Here is a 21,222-nt window from a genome sequence, read left to right as displayed (position 1 = left end):
AGATCACTTCCCCCCCCCAACTGCCCCGATCACTGGCCTCCCTCCAACCCCGTGCGATCCAATCTGCAGTGTGGCAATGGGACTCGAAGGAAAACAAGCCCAGCCTAAGGAGCCTCTCTTAATAGCTGAAAAACTCCACCCCACGCAACATCCTGGTGAATCTCCTCTGCACCCACTCTAATGCAATCACATGTTTCCTATAGTGTGGCAACCAGAATTGCACAAAGTGCTCCAGCTGCAGCCTAACCAGTATTTAAGATAGTTCCATCATAAACTCCCTGCACTTACATTCTATACCTCAACTAATAAAGCCAAGTATCCTCGATGTCTTATCTACGTATCCTGCTGCCTTCAGGAATCTATGGACATGCACCCCAAGGTTCCTCTGGTCCTCTGTACTTCCTAGTGTCCTACCAATGTGTCATTTGCAATTGTTACAGTTCTGAACCATTAGCAAATTAAACTTTGATTGGAAGTTAATTTCCACACACACAGCAAGATACATTGCATAAGCACACTAGAATATTTATAAGACATTGAGATACAGGACGATGGTGGTAATTTTTGCTCCAAAACTGGAATATTTGGTAGAAAAAGTTGAGATCTGGCTATTACCGAAGATTTTGTCGATTGAAGCATTGGTAGGCAGTGTACAGTTGAAGATTGTGAAGTGCCTCTTTAAACGTTGAGGAATGTCATTGCGCCCTCCCCCTGGATGGATCATTGCTGCCATTAATTGTACATCAACTATTTTAGTAAAATCGCCTGGTTTATCCAAGTTGTACATTCCATGCATTTCGATCATTTGACGAACTATTTCATTAGTAATCTGAAAGACAGAAAACAAGACAGTTGTTCAATCATAGCTGGTTGCTTAACATATGACACTAACTCATGATAAACTTGGAGAAGTGAGATAGGTCTGTTCCTCAGTTCAGGCATTCATAAAATAATATAGTCCCCTTATCGCAGTATGCAGAATAATTGTGCGGCCTATTTTGATTCACTTACTGCAATCAATACTCACCAAACTGCCACAAAGTTAAGTTGAGCAGGCTTTCCCTGCAGCAGCTGACATTCAGCATCCTTAGGCCCTCATTGATGCAAGCATCAGAACTCAGCACTCAAGAGAATTTGGAAAAGCCCAACAATAGGAACAGCAATCTTTCACCAGCTTTTCAGAAACCACTCGGTGAAGACGCCCGAGTAATAATCAGGTTCGTAAACCTCTAAGACACCATGAGAAATGAATTAATTTTCCATTCGTAGTCACCTTTATCACATTTGGCACTTTTTATGCTGAGAGATTTAATAGCAGCTTCAGAGTCTGAATTTTCAGCAGACATTTGATGTTTGAAGGTCTCAATAGTCTGTCACATTGTAAAGGAATTGTGGCAGCTGTCAGGATGCCTTTCACAAACGTACAACATCCTGTTTCTATGACCAGGCAATAGTTGGAAATTAACACCATATACAAAAGTTACTGACCTGTATTACAGTACACTGGTGGCAACACATGTATAGTCAATGACATCCTGGTCATGAGGAAGCCATACTGCTACACATGAGGTGGAGATACCGGCGTTGGACCAGAGTGGACACAGTAAGAAGTCTCACAACACCAGATTAAAGTCCAACAGGTTTATTTGGAATCACAAGCTTTCGGAGCGCTGCTCCTTCATCAGGTGAGTCAACCTGGCTACAAGATGAAGACATGTAAAATTGGCGGCTCCAATGCCCTGATGAGCTCAATGCATTCTATGCCCGTTTTGAGCAAGAGGTCAGTGAGAGTGCACCCTCCATCCCAGAAGCCTCAGATGCACCTGTATCTCAGGTCACCATAGCAGATGTCAGAGCAGCTTTCTTGAAGGTGAACCCACGGAAAGCAACTGGCCCAGATGGGGTGCCCGGATGAGCACTCAGATCCTGCGTGGATCAGCTGACGGGGGTAATCGCAGACATAAAGAACAAAGAAATTTACAGCACAGGAACAGGCCCTTCAGCCCCCTCCAAGCCTGCACTGCCCAACTGCCGTTACCCTTCCAGGGACTATATCCCTCCATTCCCATCCTATTCATGTATTTGTCCAGATGCTCCTTAAAAGTCACTACCGTATCCGTTTCCATTACCTCCCCCGGCAGCAAGTTCCAGGCACCCACCACCCTCTGTGTAAAAAACCTTGCCTCGTACATCTCATTCAAACCTTACCCCTCACACCTTAAACCTATGCCCCCTAGTAATTGACTCTTCCACCCTGGGAAAAAGCTTCTTACTATCCACTCTGTCCATGCCCCTTAGAAATCTACAAGATTATATCAGGTCGCCCCTTAACCTCTGTCACTCCAGTGAGAACAAACCAAGTTTCTCCAACCTCTCCTCATAGCTAATGCCCTCCATACCAGGCAAATCTTTTCTGTACCCTCTCCAAAGCCTCCACATCTTTCTGGTAGTGTGGCAACCAGAATTGAACACTATATTCCAAGTGCAGCCTAACTAAGGTTCTATAAGGCTGCAACATGACTTGCCAATTTTTAAACTCAAAGCCCTGGCCGATGAAGGCAAGCATGCCGTATTCCTTCTTGACTACCTTCTCCACTTGTGTTGCCACTTTCAGTGACCTGTGTACCTGTACACCCAGATCCCTCTGCCGATCAATACTCTTAAGGGTTTTGACATTTACTGTTTATTTCCTATCTGTATTCGACCTTCCAAAATGCAATACCTCACATTTGTCTGGATTAAACTCCATCTGCCATCTCTCCGCCCAAGTCTCCAACCGATCTATATCCTGCTGTATCCTCTGATGGTCCTCATTGCTATCCGCAAATCCACCAACCTTTGTGTCGTCCGCAAATTTACTAATCAAACCAGTTACATTTTCCTCCAAACTATTTATATATATTACAAACAGCAAAGATCCCAGCACTGATCCCTGAGGAACGCCACTTGTCACAGCCCTCCATTCAGAAATGCACCCTTCCACTGCTACCCTCCGTCTTCTATGACCAAGCCAGTTCAATATCCATCTTGCCAGCTCATCTCTAATCCCGTGCGACTTCACCTTCTGCACCAGTTTTGCCATGAGGGATCTTGTCAAAAGCCTTACTGAAGTCCATGTAGACAACATCCACTGCCTTACCCTCAATCATCTTCGTCACTTCCTCAAAAAACTCGATCAAGTTAGTGAGACATGACCTCCCCTCCACAAAACTATGTTGCGTCTCGCTAATACATCCATTTTCATCTTCAACCTCTTCTTACAACAATCTGCGGTCCTTTGGGCTTCAAGAAGACGACCATCATCCCGCTATCAAAAAAAAGCCAAGCAGTGTGCCTTAATGACTATTGGCTGGTGGCTCTGACATCCATCATTATGAAGTGCTTCGCAAGGTTAGTCTTGGCACGAATCAATTCCAGCCTCCCAGATTGCCTGGATCCCCTATAGTTTGCCGAACATCTCAACAGGTCCACAGCAGATGCCATCTCCCTGGCCCTGCACTCAACCCTGGAACACCTAGATAACAAAGACACCAATGCCAGACTCCTATTTATTCACTACAGCTCAGCCTTCAATATCTTTATTCCTACGAAACTCATCTCCAAACTCCATGGCTTGGACCTTGGCTCCTCCCTCTGAGACTGGATTCTGAACTTTCTAACCCACAGACCACAATCAGTAAGAATAGGCAACACCACTTCCTCCAAGATCATCTGATTTGATTTATTATTGTCACATGTATTAGTACACAAGCCCCGTAGTACACACTTCATATACCTCTGACTGTGTGGCTAAATTCCCCTCCAACTTGATTTTCAAGTTTGCTGATGACACTACCGTAATGGGTCGGATCTCAAACAATGACGAGACAGATTACAGGAATGAGATAGAGAATCTGGTGAACTGCTACGATGACAATAATCTCCCCCTCAATGTCAACAAAATGAAAGAGATAGTCATCGACTTCAGGAAGCATAGTGAAGAACATGCCCCTGTCTACATCAACGGGGACGAAGTAGAAATAGTCAAGAGCTTCAAATTTTTAAGTGTCCAGATCACCAACAACCTGTCCTGGTCCCCCCATGTTGACACCATACTCAAGAAAGCCCACCAACGCCTCTACTTTCCCAGAAGACTAAGGAAATTTGGCATGTCAGCCACGGCTCTCACCAACTTTGACAAATGCACCATAGAAAGCATTCTTTCTGGTTGTATCACAGCTTGGTATGGCTCCTGCTCTGCCCAAGGCCACAAGAAACTACAAAAGGTCATGAATGTAGCCCAATCCATCACGCAAACCAGCCTCCCATCCATTGACTCTGTCTACGCTTTCTACTGCCTCGGAAAAGCAGCCAGCATAGTTAAGGACCCCATGCATCCAGACAATCTCTCTTCCATCTTCTTCCGTCGGGAAAAAGATACAAAGGTCTGAGGTCACGTACCAATCGACTCAAGAACAGCTTCTTCCCTGCTGCCATCGGACTTTTGAATGGACCTACCTCACACTAAGTTGACCTTTCTCTACGCCCTAGCTATGGCTGTATCACTATATTCTGCACTCTCTCATTTCCTTCTCTATGAACAGTATGCTTTGTCTGTATAGTGCGCAAGAAACAATACTTTTTACTGTGTACTAATACATGTGACAATAATAAATCAAATCAGATATATGCATATATCACCAAAGTTGAAAGATTACTTTAGACCAGTAAAATATCTCTGTGAGAGATGGAATTCCATCATTATGAAGTGCTTTGAAAGGTTAGTCATGGCACAGAGCAATTCCAGCCTCCCAGATTGTCTGGATCCACTACAGTTTGCCTACCGCCGCAACAGGTTCACAGCAGACACTGTCTCCCTGGCCCTACACCCAAACCTGGAACACCGAGACAATAAAGACACCTATGTCAGACTCCTATTCATAGACTACAGCTCAGCTTTCAACACCATTATTCCTACAAAACTCATCTCCAAAGTCTGTGGGTCGGATCTCAAACAATGACAAGACAGAGTACAGGAAAGAGACAGAGAATCTGGTGAACTGGTGAGGCGACAATAATCTCTCCCTCCATGTCAACAAAACGAAGGAAATTGTTATCGACTTCAGGAAGTGTAGTGGAGGACATGCCCCTGTCTACATCAACGGGGATGAAGTCGGAATGGTGAGAGGTTCTGGTGTCCAGAGCACCAACAACCTTTCCTAGTCACCCCATGCCGACACTATAGTTAAGAAAGTCCACCAATGCCTCTACTTTCTTAGGGGGGGCTAAGGAAATTTAGCATGTCTGCTACGACTCTCACCAACTTTTACAGATGCACCATAGAAAGCATTCTTTCTTCTTGCATCACAGCTTGGTATGGCTCTTGTTCTGTCCAAGACTGCAAAAAACTACAAAGGGCTGTGAACAAAGCCCAATCCATGACACAAGCCAGCCTCCCATCCATTGACTCAGCCTACACTTCTTGCTGCCTTAGAAAAGCAGCGAGCATAACCAAGGACCCCACGCACCCCGGACATACTCTCTTCCACCTTCTTCCGTCGGGAAAAAGATACAAAAGTCTGAGGTCACGTACCGACTGACTCAAGAACAGCTTCTTCCCTGCTGCCATCAGACTTTTGAATGGACCTACCGCGTATTAAGTTGATCTTTCTCTACACCCTAGCTATGACTGCAACACTACATTCTGCACTCTCTCTTTTCTTTCTCTATGAACGGTTTAAAGGAGATGAACGAGGCAAGTTTTTTTACACAGAGGGTGGGGGGTGCCTGGAACCCGCTACTGGGGAGATTTGGAAGCAGATACAACAGTGACTTTTAAGGAGCATCCTGACAAATACATGAATGGGATGGGAATAGAGGGTTATGGTCCCTGGAAGAGTCGGGAGTTTTACTTCAGTCAGGCAGCATGGTCGATACAAGCTTGGAGGGCCGAAGGGCCGGTTCCTGTGCTGTAATTTTTTTTGATCTTTATTTTTTGTTCTTTGGTATGTTTTGTCTCTATAGCGCGGAAGAAACAATACTTTTCACAGTATACTAATACATGTGACAGTAATAAATCAAATCAAGTCAAGTCCTGAACTAGCTGAGTTACCACCAACGGATAAATCCGAGCTGAAGTATTCAAGTTGAAGTATTTTACCTGATCTCCCCACTCATTGATCACAGGCATGTTGATATCATCAACAAATACAGTCATTTTGCGTCCACTTGGAGGCCCATAAGTGCTCCCTACACGCTTTTCTACGTAACTTTCAACTGTTCTCTGCAAAGGTAAACACATATTTACTGCAATAATTGCAAAGATTACCAACCACCAGTTAATATAGAAAACGCTAACAGTTTAGTTACATGCAATAACTATATACTTTGACAATATATATACTTTGACAATGTTTAAACTTCCAGCTCTCGGATCAGTTCTTGCTGTAAAAATCCACGCTCTGCAACAAGATTCCTGCACTCATTCCCCATTGGGCCATTTGGGTCACTTCACCTTCCCGATGTCTGTCTCTTAAAGGGACCAGCTTCTATATTTACATTAAGCAATGGCTCTGTTTTTTATCACAGTTATCTGGGAGCATTGCTTTGAATATTTGGATTCTTTACAATCCATATTTGAGGAAAGATGTACTGACATTGGAGGCAGTTCAGAAGAGGTTCACTAGATTGTCTGGGTGACCCTTCACCAGAGCTGAAGACAAAGAAAATAGAACGAGATTTAGACTGAAAGGGTGAGAGAAGGGGGCTTGTGTAATTGACTGAGATGTCATTGACAAAAAGACAAAGGGAATGTTGTAAGTGGTGGTGATAGAGGCTGAGAATGGTGCTAATAGCATCCATTAAGAGATTGGGATGTGCAAATGGCAGTAAAAAGGTGCAGAGTGTCAAAGCAGAAGCTGAGGCATGTCATAGATTGTGGGGTGTGGGGAGAAGAGTGTGGGGGGGGGGAGGGGGGGTGGAAATAAGATGAAAAGCAAGATATAGAAGTTGTCAAATGAAACAATGGAATTAAAATTAAAAATAATTGGAAGAATATAAAGTAATAAAATGAATTAATAAAATAAAAATAAATGAAATAAAATAAATGGAAATGGAGAGTAGGTGGAGGAGAGAGTTCATGAACTGAGTCGTTGAACTCAGTATTCAGTCTGGGGACTATAGAGGCAACTCTATTAAACTTCTACTCAGGGCATTCACCGTAACCTTTCTCAGTCAGGTTCTCTCCGGCAAGAATCACAGCTGGTCCCCAGCAACGGGGACCAGACATGATGGTCTTGCTGGAAGGAATGGAGGCCATTGAGGCCCTTTTGGGAGGTCTGGGGCAAGAGGGGGCGACTGGCACTGCCAGCCCAGCACCCTGGCACTGCCCACTAGGCACTGGGTAGTGCCAAGGGGTGGGGCCTGAGGAGGTCAGGGCCAGGGCCAGGGGAATAGGGCCAGGCCAGGGGCGGCCGATTGGTGGTGGGGGCATCCATAGCACACGCTGCAATGTGATCAGTAGGGGAGGGTGGGGGATCAGTCCGGGTGAGGAGAGGTTACAAGGTTGTTTATTCCAATCGGGTGGAGGTGGTGTCACTGGGGTAGATTGGTTGGGGCAAGGGATCGCAGGGGTTGACCAGTCCAGCATGGGGGGCGGGGGGGGGGGGGTAGTGATTGGCTGCGGGATCCTACGGTAGCTGGGTGGGTGCTGTGTTTAAGTCATGGAGACTGGCTGAGAGCAGGAGAAGCTGAGTGTGATCAACAAACGTCTCTCCTCTCACAGCAGAGGAAACTGTGCATGCGCAATGATGCCTTCTGCTGCTCTCAAGATGACTCAAAATAGAGCCAGAGCGAGGCAACTTCTTGCCACTGTGCCCAGCATACCTTCTAATTCTCTTTTATTCTCTTTCTTTGCTTCTAAAACTTTATTCTAACTCTTTTAAACTCTCACCCTAGCTATGACTGTAACACTACACTCTGCACTCTCTCCTTTCCTTCCCGATGTATAGTATGTTTTATCTGTATCACGCACAAGAAATACTACTTTTCACGTGTGACAATAATAAATCAAATCAAATTAAATCAAATCTCAGCCAGCATCCGGGCAATTTAAGTCCCGCCCTCTCCCTTGCAGGCGAGAAGCAGTTTTTGCTGTTTCTTATCACTCTAAGTGTATAAGTTTGCAGATTTGGACTCGCCCAAAAAGTGGATCAGAAACTCTCCTGTTTTCATGCTCAACCTAGGCTTAGAATGTTTTTCATAAGGTCGCCCTCAGAGTCATACAGTGCAGAAAAGTCCTTAGGCACATCGGGTCTGCACTAAAATAACTACCACTAAAGGCATGCGAATCCCATTTTATACTTAAAATGTCCTTTTGAAGTTCCACACTGTCCTCTTCACAGTTTACAAAACTTCTGAGTTTTGTGCTATCTCCAAACTTTGAAACTGTCTCATGCATATATGAGATACATGATAGCTTAAAAATTGATAGAGATGACGCATTACATCGGTTGATTGCATGTAAAGTTGACAGGTCACCAGGACTGTATGAAAGAGGAAGTAAGGGTGGAAATTGTGGACACACTGGCCATCAAGTTCCAACAACCTTCAGTTTATAAGATGAGAATTTCTATCAGGTGTTAGTCCTATCAAGTTCATTTTAAGCCCTTATATATAAAGCTGTATGTTACCTGGAACATGTAGGGTTCTGTGGCAGAAGAAAAATTCAAACTCTTGGACAGATGTTCTTCAGGATCATATTTCTTCAAATATCCTTTAATCATTACTGTTTTTGCTGTCCCCTGTTCTCCAGTCAGGAGCACTGCCTATGATTATCAAAAATATTTTTGACATAGAAAAAGGGTTTTGTACCTTTAAACAATATGAAAAAACATGATATGAAGCATTGTTAAGTTGACTTTAACTTCTTTTTACGTATTACTAAACTATTCCAACCTAAGAACTAATTTTGGGCACCTGGAAAAATAAATAGCTTTCCACGAAATTGATATAAATGAATTTACCTCGGAGTTTCTGTGACCAGCTTAATTGATAAAATTGCATATGCTGGAGTCACAGAGCTAATTTCTTTCCCCCAATGTCCCGCAACTCCCTCCAACCTCCTCCTGACCCTGATTCAGTTGAGAGTTGTGCTTGTGCTGATTCAGTAAGAGAAACCAAAGTCAAAAATCAAAAAGGGCCACAGTACGGAGTACAGAGACTGTGGAGAACTCTGCGAATGGGTCCAGTAAGGCTAAGAGCAATAAAACACAGGGAGAGTGCGCAAAACATGACCGGTAAGATGGTCTGAGAAAGCAGGACAGAGAGCAAGGGAGGTCGAGATTAAACTGCATTTATTTCAATGCAAGCTTCCTGACGGGCAAGGCAGATGAACGCAGGGTATGGATGTGTACATGGGACTGGGATATTATAGCTATTAAAGAAACATGGCTAAAGGAGGGACAGGACTGGCAGTTGAATGTTCCAGCGAACAGATGCTGTAGGAAAGATAAAACAGGAGGCAAGAGAGATGGGGAAGTTGTGTTTTTGATTAGGGAGAACATCACAACAGTACTGAGAGGGATATATCCGAGGGTTCGCCCACTGAGTCTATATGGGTAGAACTGAAAAATAAGAAGGGAGAAATCACTTTGATAGGATTGTACTACAAGCCCCCAAATAGTCAGTGGGAAATTGAGGAGCAAATATGTAAGGAGATTACAGATAGCTGCAAGAAAAATAGGTGGTAATAGTGGGGGATTTTACATTGATTGGGACAGCCATAGCATTAGGGGCTTTGGTGGAAAGGAATTTGTTGAGTGTACTCAGGAGGAATTTATCATTCAGCATGTGAGGGGCCCGGCTAAAGAGGGGGCAAAACGTGATCTCCTCTTGGGAAATAAGGAAGGGTAGATGACAGAAGTGTTAGTGAGGGATCACTTTGGGACCAGTGACCATACTTCCATTAGTTTTAAGATAGCTATGAAGAATGATAGGTCTGGCCCTAAAGTTAAAATTCTAAATTGGGGCAATTTTGATGGCAGGAACTTTCAAAAGTTGATTGGGGGAGACTGTTGGCAGGAAAATGAGTGTCCTGTAAGTGGGAGGCTTTCAAAAATATGTTAACTAGGCTTCAGGGTGAGCACATTCCTTTTAGAGTGAAGGGCAAGGCTTCACTTTAGAGTGAAGGGTAGGGAACCCTGGATGACTTGGGATATTGAGGCCCTGACCAAAAAGAAGAAGGAGGCATATGACATGCATAGGCAGCTGGGATCAAGTGAATCCCTTAAAGAGTACAGAGCTTGCCGGAGTAGAGTTAAGAGAGAAATCAGGAAGGCAAAATGGGGACATGAGATTGCTTTGGCAGATAAGGTAAAGAAGAATCCAAAGAGCTTCTACAAAACATAAAGGGCAAAAGAAGAGTTTGGGCCTCTTAAGGATCAACATGGTCATCTATAATTCACAAGAGATGGTTGATATCCTAAATGATTATTTCTCATTGGTATTTACTGTTGAGAAAGGCATGGATATTAGGGAACTTGGGGAATAAATAGTAATGTCTTGAGGAGTGTACATATAACAGAGAAGGAGGTGCTGGAAGTCTTAAAGCACATCAAGGTAGAGAAATCCCTGGGACCTGATGAAGTGTATCCCAGGACGTTGTGGGAAGCTAGGGGGCAAATTGCGGGTCCCCAGCAGAGATATTTGAATCATCGACAGCCACAGATGAGGTGCCTGATGACTGGAGGGTAGCAAATGTTGTGCCTTTGTTTAAGAAGGGCTGCAGGGAAAAGCCTGGGAACTACAGACTGTTGAGCCTAATGTCTGTAGTGGGTAAGTTGTTCGAAGGTATTCTGAGAGATAGGATCCACAGGCATTTGGACAGTCAGCATGGCTTTCTGAGTGGAAAATCATGTCTCACAAAGTTGATTGAGTTTTTTGAAGGGGTAACCAAGAAGGTAGCGCAGTTGACTTGTCTACATAGACTTCAGCAAGGCCTTTGACAAGGTACCACATGGAAGGTTGTTGCATCAGGTTAAATCTCACGGGATCCATGGTGAGGGAGCCAATTGGATACAAAATTGGCTTGATGACAGAAGACAGAGGGCAGTTGGAGAGGGTTATTTTTCAAACTGGAGGTCTGTGACCAGTGGTGTGCCTCAGGGATCTGTTATTTGCTATTTACATTAATAATTTGGATGAGAATTTAGGAGGCATGGTTAGTAAGTTTGCAGATGACACCAAGATTGGTGGCATAGTGGACAAGTGAAGAAGGTTATCCAGGATTGCAACGGAATCTTGATCAATTGGGCCAGTGGGCCGGTGAATGGCAGATGGAGTTTAATTTAGATAAATGCGAGGTGATGCATTTTGGTAGATCGAATCGGGGCAGGGCCTACTCATTTAATCGTAGGGTGTTGGAGTGAATTATAAAATAAAGAGATCTAAGAGTAAAAGTTCATAGCTCCTTGAAAGTGGAGTCACAGGTGGACAGGGTGGTGAAGAAGGTATTCGGCATGCTTAGTTTTATTGGTGAGAACATTGAATACAGGAGTTGGGATGTCTTGTCAAAGTTATACAAGGCATTAGTAAGGCCACACTTGGAATACTGTGTACAGTTCTGGTCACCTGATTATAGAAAGGATATTATTTAACTAGAAAGAGTGCAGAAAAGGTTTACTAGGATGCTACCAGGACTTGATGGTTTGCGTTATAAAGAGAGGCTTGATAGACTGGGACTTTTTTTGCTAGAGTGCAGGAGGCTTAGGGGTGATCTTATAGATGTCTATAAAATAACGAGGGGCCTGGATCAGGTAGATAGTCAACATATTTTCCCAAAGGTAGGGAAGTCTAAAACTTGAGGGCATAGGTTGAAGATGAGAGGGGAGAGATACAAAAGGGTCCAGAGGGGCAATTGTTTCACACGGAGTGTGGTGAATGTCTGGAACAAGCTGCCAGAGGCAGTAGTAGAGGCGGGTACAATTTTGTCTTTTAAAATGCATTTAGATAGTTACATGGGTACGATGGGTATAGAGGTATATGGGCCAAATGGGACTAGCTTAGTAGTACAAACTGGGCGGCATAAGGTCATGTCCTTCGAATATTTGGGGGAAAATTCCATCCACCATGTCTGATTGAGGGGGAAAGTTAAGTGAAGGTGTGTATGGGGCTCAGAAAAAAGGCCCATAACTTCTCACCCTGGCCCTGGTTGAGGAATTGAGGGATCCTGGAATGATTGTCCACAGTTTCCCTGATGGGAATAACTATGGCTCCCTCGGACTCGGTATCTCCTGATGATGTATCTAGCTGTGTTGGTGGTAACCGCTGGAATGTCTTATTTATCATTTTTAACCTCGACTCCCAGGTCAAAGGCCACCATCAGGCTTTCTCCAAATCTCAATAATGGATGGTGTTAAGAACTAGTTACTGTAACTGCAGGAATCATAACTATCTCACACTGCAGTGAGCACACCTTCCTGTGTCCCATTGGGAACACCTTCATTTGATGGCTTGGTGTGTTGATGACGAAAGTGACTGGTCAAGAATAGCCAAACCTTTAAGCCCAAAGGAAATCACCTTTATTGATAAGGTGGGTAGCATTTCTGCCAAGGTGCAGTCAGTGTACATCAATTGATATTTGCATCATTGCTACAACTATCTTGTGAAAAGTTTATTTGACACTGATCACCAGTTACAAGGAATCAAAAGTCAATAACCACCTATGAGTGCCCAGAATTCACCAACAGCTGTATCAGGACAGAATGGAATGTCCTCTCTTGATCCATGGAGGCTTTCTCAGAGGGAATTGTTGGTAATGTCACAAAAATCTGCTTTGTGGGAACCTGGAGCTTTTTCTATCATAGTACATAGTACTTTTTCTATCACAGTACATAGGGCGGCACGGTCGCACAGTGGTTAGCACTGCTGCTTCACAGCTCCAGGGTCCTGGGTTCGATTCCCGGCTCGGGTCACTGTCTGTGTGGAGTTTGCACATTCTCCTCGTGTCTGCGTGGGTTTCCTCCAGGTACTCTGGTTTCCTCCCACAGTCCAAAGATGTGCGGGTTAGGTTGATTGGCCAGGTTAAAAAAAATTGTCCCTGAGATGTGTAGTTAGCGGGTAAATATGTGGGGGTAGGGCCTGGGTGGGGTTGTGATCAGTGCAGACTCGATGGGCCGAATGGCCTCCTTCTGCACTGTAGGGTTTCTGTTTCTGTTACTCGCTTGTCTGAGCCTCAAAGGTGGTTAGGAGCTACAGAGATAAACTAATCCCCAGGAGTGTTGAGTTGTGTATCCTCTGCTATTATTTATATTTATCCGTCTATGGTTTGTTTATAAAACAGATATCAATGATGTGATTAGGGGTTAAAAATTCTCCAGACATAGCTAGAAACAGCTATGTCTCTGGTGCTTCCGATTCCATGCCTGATGCCCCAAGGAATGGTTGGTCATATTGTACTTAGATCTTGCCCAGTCCTCCACTCAGCAGCACATTGGAGGTTGTTCAGAAACATCGGCAAGCGATGTAAACACTCAAAATGTACACTGTATTTTAGCAGGACAAGTCCATAAGGTGGTTAAGAAGGCACATGGAATTCTTTCCTTTATTAGCCAAGGTGTCAAATATAAGAACAGGGAAGTTATTTGGTGCCCTCTCAGTGTTGCTGAATCCTTATGTCTCTTCAGCACACTCTCCTGTCTTCTATAGCTAGATTGTACATCCACTATCTGAGATTTGTACTCATTGATAGCCATGTAGACAAGTAGCACCATCAATAATACTGGCTATTGCCTGAGTGAAATGCATTGCCTGAATCAACTTTCAAAGGTCATGAAAACTTATCCCAGTCACTGAGGACCCAGTTCCAGGCATGATTGGATTTCTGGGCCATGTAATGCTCCTGTAATGAAAAAAACAATGAAGCTCTTCTATTATGCGCTTACTTTATTTTGTTTTGCTATGACGTCCACAAGAAAGTTGGTCCTAACATTGTCAACATTTGGTACGAGGATTGAAGTGTAGTCTGGCTCACTGTCAGGTGGATATAAATACTCCTGAACCCAGATTTTCCAGTTCTCCCAGTCACCTGAATCAAAAAACAAGCACAGGAGACAAATGTTCATGAAAGGAAGATACATTGTAGTTCCATCCTAATTTTAAATTAGCTCTGGCAATTACAGAAACATTTCAGGCTGTTTCTTCTCCATTTAACTTATTTTTTCCAATCTCAACTCTTTCTTTTCTTCCCTTGTCCAGCCAATTCCTACCTATATCTATGATTCTTCACAGAATTACAGAACTGTTATGATGCAGATAGAGGTCATTTAGCCCATCATGTCTGTGCTGGCAAATGCTCTCTGTCACTTCAACAACTTGCAATTTCATTGCCCTCTCTCCTTTCCACTAAGGCTATGCAATCACTCTACATCCCCATTCTCTACAAGGATGGTCTGAAAGGTTTCCACTTTATCCTTAACTGGAAGCCCAAACAATCCCCATCAACCAACACTATCCTTTGCCTGACTGAACCTTTCCTTACAGTGAGCAACTTCTCCAACTTTTCTTCCACATAAAAGATGTTGCTCAGTGGGATATGCGGAAATTTCTTTGTTGCAGTCTTACTCAGACTTCCCTACCTCATTTTCTAGGACATTGATACATTCCAGTGACGTAGTCATGTAATTTCCTGCTCTTGCCCTGGACAGGAACATTTCATTAATTTTGATTCCAATTTGCATCATTCTCTTGTATGCAGATGGTCTATTTTCAACTCTTCCCTTCAATTCGTTGAGTTCTCTATGTCCATTTCTTGGGATAGGATATCAACCAACATTCACAATAAGCCCACTGACTCCCACAGCTACTTTGACTATTTTCACTCATCATGCTTCCTGTAAGGACTATATTGCATTTTCCTAACTTCTCCTTCTTTGTCTTATCTATTTAGACCTACTATATTAATGTTTTCAGTATGTCTTCTTATTTACCTCAACCGTTATCATCATTTGTTTAAAACAGACCCGTGAATATGGCCAGACCTCCTGACTCTTATTAGCATTTTCTGTCTTTATCCCTGGCTACAGTTTTCTTGCAGCCAGGTTTTGGACAGTCAGATTCCCATCAAAATCAGACAGGCCTGGAACTGCCTGGCCAGATGCTAACAGCCATATTCTTTCAGAATGAATTGTCCCTTACACCTTGAATGAATTTGCTTTATTAGAAGGATGCTACGCAGACTTGGTGGCACCCAGCTTAGTAGACTAGAGACATAGCATGACAAGGACAGCACTTGACAGTTGTAGGTTCAAAACCATATTTTGCTATTTCCAAGTATGGAAAATAGTCACCTCATTGGATCTGTCTCCTGCCTGATACTACTACTGGATAGTCACAGAATCTTCGAGAAGGGTGTGAAGAGAGGGACAAAAGGGGCAGCCTGGAGCCCCAGCTCACTCTTGCTTTTGCACCTTCTTCAATGATGCCACCAGAGAGCAGTTTCGACTGGCAACCAAGCATCACAGCATCTCCACCTCCTTGTATCTTGTGGTGAGCATTATCAGACTGACCAGACCCAGAAGAGCCAACCCGAAGACCAGAACCAGCCATAAATGAGAGGGGAAGCCTAAAAGAACGACTACAGATTCTGAAACATCAGCCAATTCTCAAAGACTAAGGAACAGTCTATTCCAGCCTTATTGAACAGTTCAAGTACAGTGATAGGGCATGGAAAGGGTGTAGCGAATCCTTCGAAGCATGTGTCACAAGTAGATAGCTAGTGTAGCTTTGAGACTGTTTATTTCGAGATTTAAGATGGTTTATTGAAGAGTCCTGAGAAGAAATTAATAGAGTTTGAAAGAGTTTAATGAAGGTACAGTCGTAGAGTCTGATAAATATTGACGTGTTCAATAAAGTTGTGTTGGAATTTCACCTAACTTATGTCCTCTTTGTCTATCTCACTCCGTAACGTGCTCGAGTTTAAAAAGGTTACTGCAAACTGGTCAAGGTTGGTCAGGGAACATTTACCCACCAGGGAAATACAATTAGGAGTAAGAGAGTAGAGGCTGTCCTGGCATTAAACAGAATTGCAACAAAATACTCCTCACTTGCCTGGATAAGTACCTGGTGCTGTCTCTGGAGGTCCGCAGCCCGCGATATAACCCCCTCCGACCATCTCGCCACCCAGTCCAATTGCGGGCCCCCCTCCCCCACTGATCACGGACCTGCCGCCCACCCCCCACCCCCAACAATCGCTGCAGTGTCAGAAGGGACCCCTCCCCCATTAGCCCCATCCCTACTGGACCCTCCCCCCACTGCCCCCCCCCCCCCCCCCCCCCCCGCCTCCCCATGAGTGCTGCCCCGACACAGCCCGGTGGGCATTCCCCAGGGGCCTGGTGGGCATTGCCCAGGTGCCCAATGGGCATTGCCCAGGTGCCAGGATGGCAGTGCTAGTCTGGCACTGCCCAAGGGGCATCCCCCCTTGCCTTCGCCTCCCCAGGGGCTTCAATGGCCTCCAGTTCCACTGGCGAGGCCAAGTAGATTGTCCCCCATATCCAATGAGAGGCTGACTGTGCCAGAAATCCTGCACCCAAACTGGTCCCCTGCTCATCTCCTCCTCTCCTCCTGACCTGGGGCAATCCCTCCTCAGATGCCCCATCTCTTTGCAGGCATGACACCATACACCATCTGCTAACCAGAAGTCACGGTCGGTGACCCCCTCATGGGGGACAACAACACCTCCTTCAGGCAATCCTTCCTGGTCAGATGGATGAAGATCTGGTGCTAGAAGGAGTAGATAGGGAGGTATCCCAAAGGCTGAGCTGGACAGGGGCCACCTCGGACCTCGGTGGCGTGGTCCTCCAGGGCCACCTATGTTATAGTAGTGGCTTCCCAAGCCCCCACTGCTTCCAAGGCCCTGGCATCATTCCATTTAATAACTAAAGAACTGGGTGTAAAGTGCTACAGCCACCCCAACATGATCATTGCTTGTGTTAAGGCAATGGCTGGGGTTGTCGGCCCCTCAGCCATTGGTGCAGCCTCAAAAATGTATGGCAAAGCCATCATTTTCATTAAGGCTGAGTGGGCAGTCCACCTCGCCCTCAAAAAGGGGTTCATGGTGAGCGGAACTTTCCTGACGGTGGAGCTCTTGGAGCCACCACCCAGAGAATCATTCTTTCGAACGTCCTACTCTTCATCCCCATGGAGCTCCTCCTCCCCCACCTCTATCAACTGGGGGAGCTGAGGTCCGAGGTAGTTCTTGTCCTGCTCAGCCTTTGGGATACCTCCCTATCTACTCCTTCTGGCACCAGGTCTTTATCCATCTGACCAGGGAGGATTGCCTGAAGGGGGCTATAAGGGAGTCGCCGACTGTGTCTTCTGGTTGGCAGACGGTGTGCGATGCCATGCCTGTAAAGAGATGGGGCACCTGAGGAGGGATTGTCCCACATAAGGCTGCCAATGAAAGCACTGAGGCGGCCACGTCTGGCACCACCTTCCCCCTTCCAATACTCCAACTGCCTCCTCGCAAGGGAGACCGTGTTGACAGCAGCAGCCACTTCGACTGTCGGCGCGGAGGGAGGAGAGCGTCTGCACAGCCAGAAGTGCAGCAGAGAGTGAAACGAAGGGATGTCACCCACATTTTGAAAACCCCAGACACCCCAACCGCCAGCTCGGGGAAGAAGAACACTTCTGGACCCACCACTCCAAAAAAACACAGGCCCATGGACACCTCAGCATCGTGTGCTGGGCTTGGCGTCGTCTCTGCGCGGTTCTCTGGGTCCGGACGTGGGGGATGCTCGACCCCGAACTGGCGGTAACTCCCTCTAGTGTAAATGAGTCCAGGCCCAAAAGGCGGAGCAGCAGGGAGGGGAGGGCAAGGCAAGCCCGAGTGCCTTTAAAAAAAAGGTGCTACACCGTGAAGGAGGGGGGGGAATCACAAAACCCATGGGATTCCCCACATCTCCTCCCCCAATGAAGAGGGAGTGATGCCTTTGTCTTTGCCCCGCCCCACTTTCATGCCCTGCCCTGCGCTGCTCCCACCCATCTTCATGCCTTGTCCCCGGAGTGGGGCAAAAAGAAAAACGTAAAAAACAAAACATCTGTTGTCGCAATCCCGAGCAGGACACCCCGGGGCCGGGTACGAGCGGGAGCCCCGAGGACTCGTTCTGCTCGGTGCAATTTTGAACCCCAGAGACACTCATTTTTAGAATGCTGGGGGACTGCGACAGCAATGTTGATAGGTGGTGGAGATAAGGAAGGACCCCCATCTCCATCACGGCCCCAAGCACTGGGCACCTCTGCCCCAGAACTGGAGTTTTCTCCGGACTCTCGGTGACCTGGTCTCTGGGGCAGAGCAGGGTGCTGAGCTGCTGCCGCCCTCTGACCCAGAGACCAGGGAAGAGCCTGCAGAGGACCCTTCCTTCATCGTTCCTCGGGGTGGGATTGAGGTGGAGTTAGGGTGGGTGGCGGCTCTGTGCTGCCTGCCGTACTCACTGCAGCGGGGGGGGGGGGACTCGGATTCCAATGGCAACTGCCTGGGGGAGAGTATTGCGACCGGGGTCATGCCCCTTTCGTGGCGCAGAGCCATCATTACCCTCTGGATGCTTTTGTATCCCTCCCCTCTCACCTTAAACCTATGCCGTCTAGTTTTAGACTCCCTTACCTTTGGGAAAAGATGTTGCCTATCTACCTGATCTATGCCCCTCATTATTTTATAGACCTCTATATGATCACCCCGAAGCCTCCTATGCTCCAGGAGAAAAAAGTCCCAGTCTATCCAGCCTCTCCTTATAACTCAAACCATCAAGTCCTGGCAGCATCCTAGTAAGTATTTTCTGCACTCTTTCTAGTTTAATAAAATCCTTTCTTTAATAGGGTGAGCAGAACTGTACACACCATTCCAAATACGGTCTTACCAATGTCTTGTACAACTTCAACAAGACGTCCCAACTTCTGTATTCAATGTTCTGACCAATGAAACGAAGCATGCCTTCTTCACCACCCCGTCCACCTGTGGCTCCTCTTTCAAAGAGCTATGAACCTGTACCCCTTGGTCTTGTTGTTCTATAACTCTCCTCATCGCCCTATCATTAACTGAGTAAGTCCTGCCCTGGTTTGATCTACCAAAATGCATCACCTTGTATTGACCTAAATTAAACTCCAACTCCCATTCGTCAGCCCACTGGCCCAATTGATCAAGATCCCATTGCAATCCTAGGTAACCTTCTTCACTGTCCACTATGCCAATCTTGGTGTAATCAGCAAACTTACTGACCATGCCTCCTAAATTCTCATCCAAATCATTAATATAAGTGACAAATAACAGTGGACCCAGCCCTGATCCCTGAAGCACACCGCTGGTCACAGGCCTCCAGTTTGAAAAACAACCCTCTACAATCATCCTCTCTGTCTTTTGTAATCAAGCCAATTTTGTATCCAATTGCCTACCTCACCATGGATCCCGAGAGATTTAACCTTATGCAACAACCTACCATGCGGTACCTTGTCAAAGGCCTTGCTAAAGTTCTTGGGGCGGCACGGTGGCACAGTGGTTAGCACGCTGCCTCACAGCACCAGGGACCTGGGTTCGATTCCTGGCTTGGGTCACTGTCTGTGTGCAGTTTACACATTCTCCTCTTGTCTGCATGGGTTTCCCCTGGGTGCTCCTGTTTCCTCCCACAGTCAAAAGATGTGCAGGTTAGATGCATTGGCCACGTTAAATTCTCCCTCAGTGTACCCGAACAGGTGCTGGAGATGGCGACTAGGGGATTTTCACAGTAACTTCATGACAGTGTGAATGTAATCCTACTTGTGACTAACAAATAAACTTTTAAAAATGTAAATAGCGCCCTTATCTATCTTGTTGGTTACCCTTTCAACAAAACTCAATCCAATTTGTGAGACAAAGCCACGCTGACTATCCCTAATCAGTCCTTGCTTCTCTAAATGCCTGTAGTTCTTGTCTCTCAGAATACCTTCTTACAACTTACCCACTGCAGACGTTCAGCTCACTGGCCTGTAGTTCGCAGACTTTTCACTACATCTCTTTTTAAACAAAGGCACAACATTTACTTCCCTCCAATCTTCAGGCACTTCACATGTGGCTGTTGATGATTCAAATATCTCCCTAGCCTCCTACAACATTCTGGGATTTACTTCATCAGGCACCGGGGATTTATCTACTTTGATGCGTTTTAAGACTTCCAGCACCAGCTTAATGTTCCAGGGTACAGATACTATGGGAAAGAAAGAACAGGAGGTAAGAGAGGAGGGGGAGTTGCACTTTTGATTAGGGAAAGCATCACGGCCGTGCTGAGAGGGGATATATCCGAAGGTTCGGCCACTGAGTCTATATGGGTAGAACTGAGAAATAAGAAGTGGGAAATCACTTTGATAGGGTTGTACAATAGGCCCCCAAATAGTCAGCAGGAAATTGAGGAGCAAATATGTAAGGAGATTACAGATAGCTCCAAGAAAAATAGGTTGGTAATAGTCGGATATTTTAATTTCCCCAACATTGACTGGGTCAGCCATAGTATTAGAGGGTTGGATGGAGAGAAACTTGTTGAGTGTATTCAGGAGGAATTTCTCATTCAGTATGTGGATGGCCTGACTAGAGAGGGGGCAAAACTTGACCTACTCTTGGGAAATAAGGAAGGGCAGGTGACAAAAGTGTTAGTGAGGGATCACTTTGGGACCAGTGACCATAGTTCTATTAATTTTAAGATAGCTATGGAGAATGATAGGTCTGTCCCAAAAGTTAATATTCTAAATTGGGGCAAGGCCAATCTTGATGGTATCAGGCAGGAACTTTCAAAAGTTAATTGGGGGAGCCTGTGGGAAGGCAAAGGGATGTCTGGTAAGTGGCATGCTTTCAAAAGTGTGTTAACCAGGGTTCAGGGTAAACACATTCGTCTTAGAATGAAGGGCAAGGCTGGCAGAAGTCGGGAACCCTGGATCACTCGGGATATTGAGGCCCTGGTCAAGAAGAAGAAAGAGGCATATGACGTGCACAGGCTACTGGGATCAAGTAAATCTCTTGAAGAGTATCGGGGGTGTAGGAGCAGAGTTAAGACAGAAATCAGGAGGGCAAAAGGGAGACACAAAATTGTTTTGGCAGATAAGGCAAAGGAGAATCCAAAGAGCTTCTACAAATACATAAAGGGCAAAAGAGTAACAAGGGAGAGAGTAGGGCCTTTTAAGGATCAACAAGGTCATCTATGTGCGGATCCACAAGAGATGGGTGAGATC

The 21,222-nt window shown here is 45.5% G+C and overlaps 1 protein-coding gene across 1 annotated transcript in view; it reads right to left on the bottom strand.

Moving 5' to 3' along the window:
• LOC144493944 (dynein axonemal heavy chain 8-like) overlaps positions 1-21,222 on the bottom strand; it is a 1,661,706-nt gene that overhangs the window by 516,502 nt on the left and 1,123,982 nt on the right. Inside the window, exons 59-62 of the mRNA XM_078213521.1 lie at positions 13,920-14,062; positions 8,670-8,804; positions 6,140-6,262; positions 616-829 (exon numbers count right to left, since the gene is read on the bottom strand). Of these exons, the coding sequence (XP_078069647.1) occupies positions 616-829; positions 6,140-6,262; positions 8,670-8,804; positions 13,920-14,062 (615 nt within the window). The remainder of the gene's footprint in view (positions 1-615; positions 830-6,139; positions 6,263-8,669; positions 8,805-13,919; positions 14,063-21,222) is intronic.

This window comes from Mustelus asterias, chromosome 5 (assembly GCF_964213995.1).
Source record: "Mustelus asterias chromosome 5, sMusAst1.hap1.1, whole genome shotgun sequence".
Taxonomy (NCBI): Eukaryota; Metazoa; Chordata; class Chondrichthyes; order Carcharhiniformes; family Triakidae; genus Mustelus; species Mustelus asterias.
Note: the sequence above shows the minus strand (reverse complement) of the source record. Positions and strands in the feature narration are given on the sequence as shown.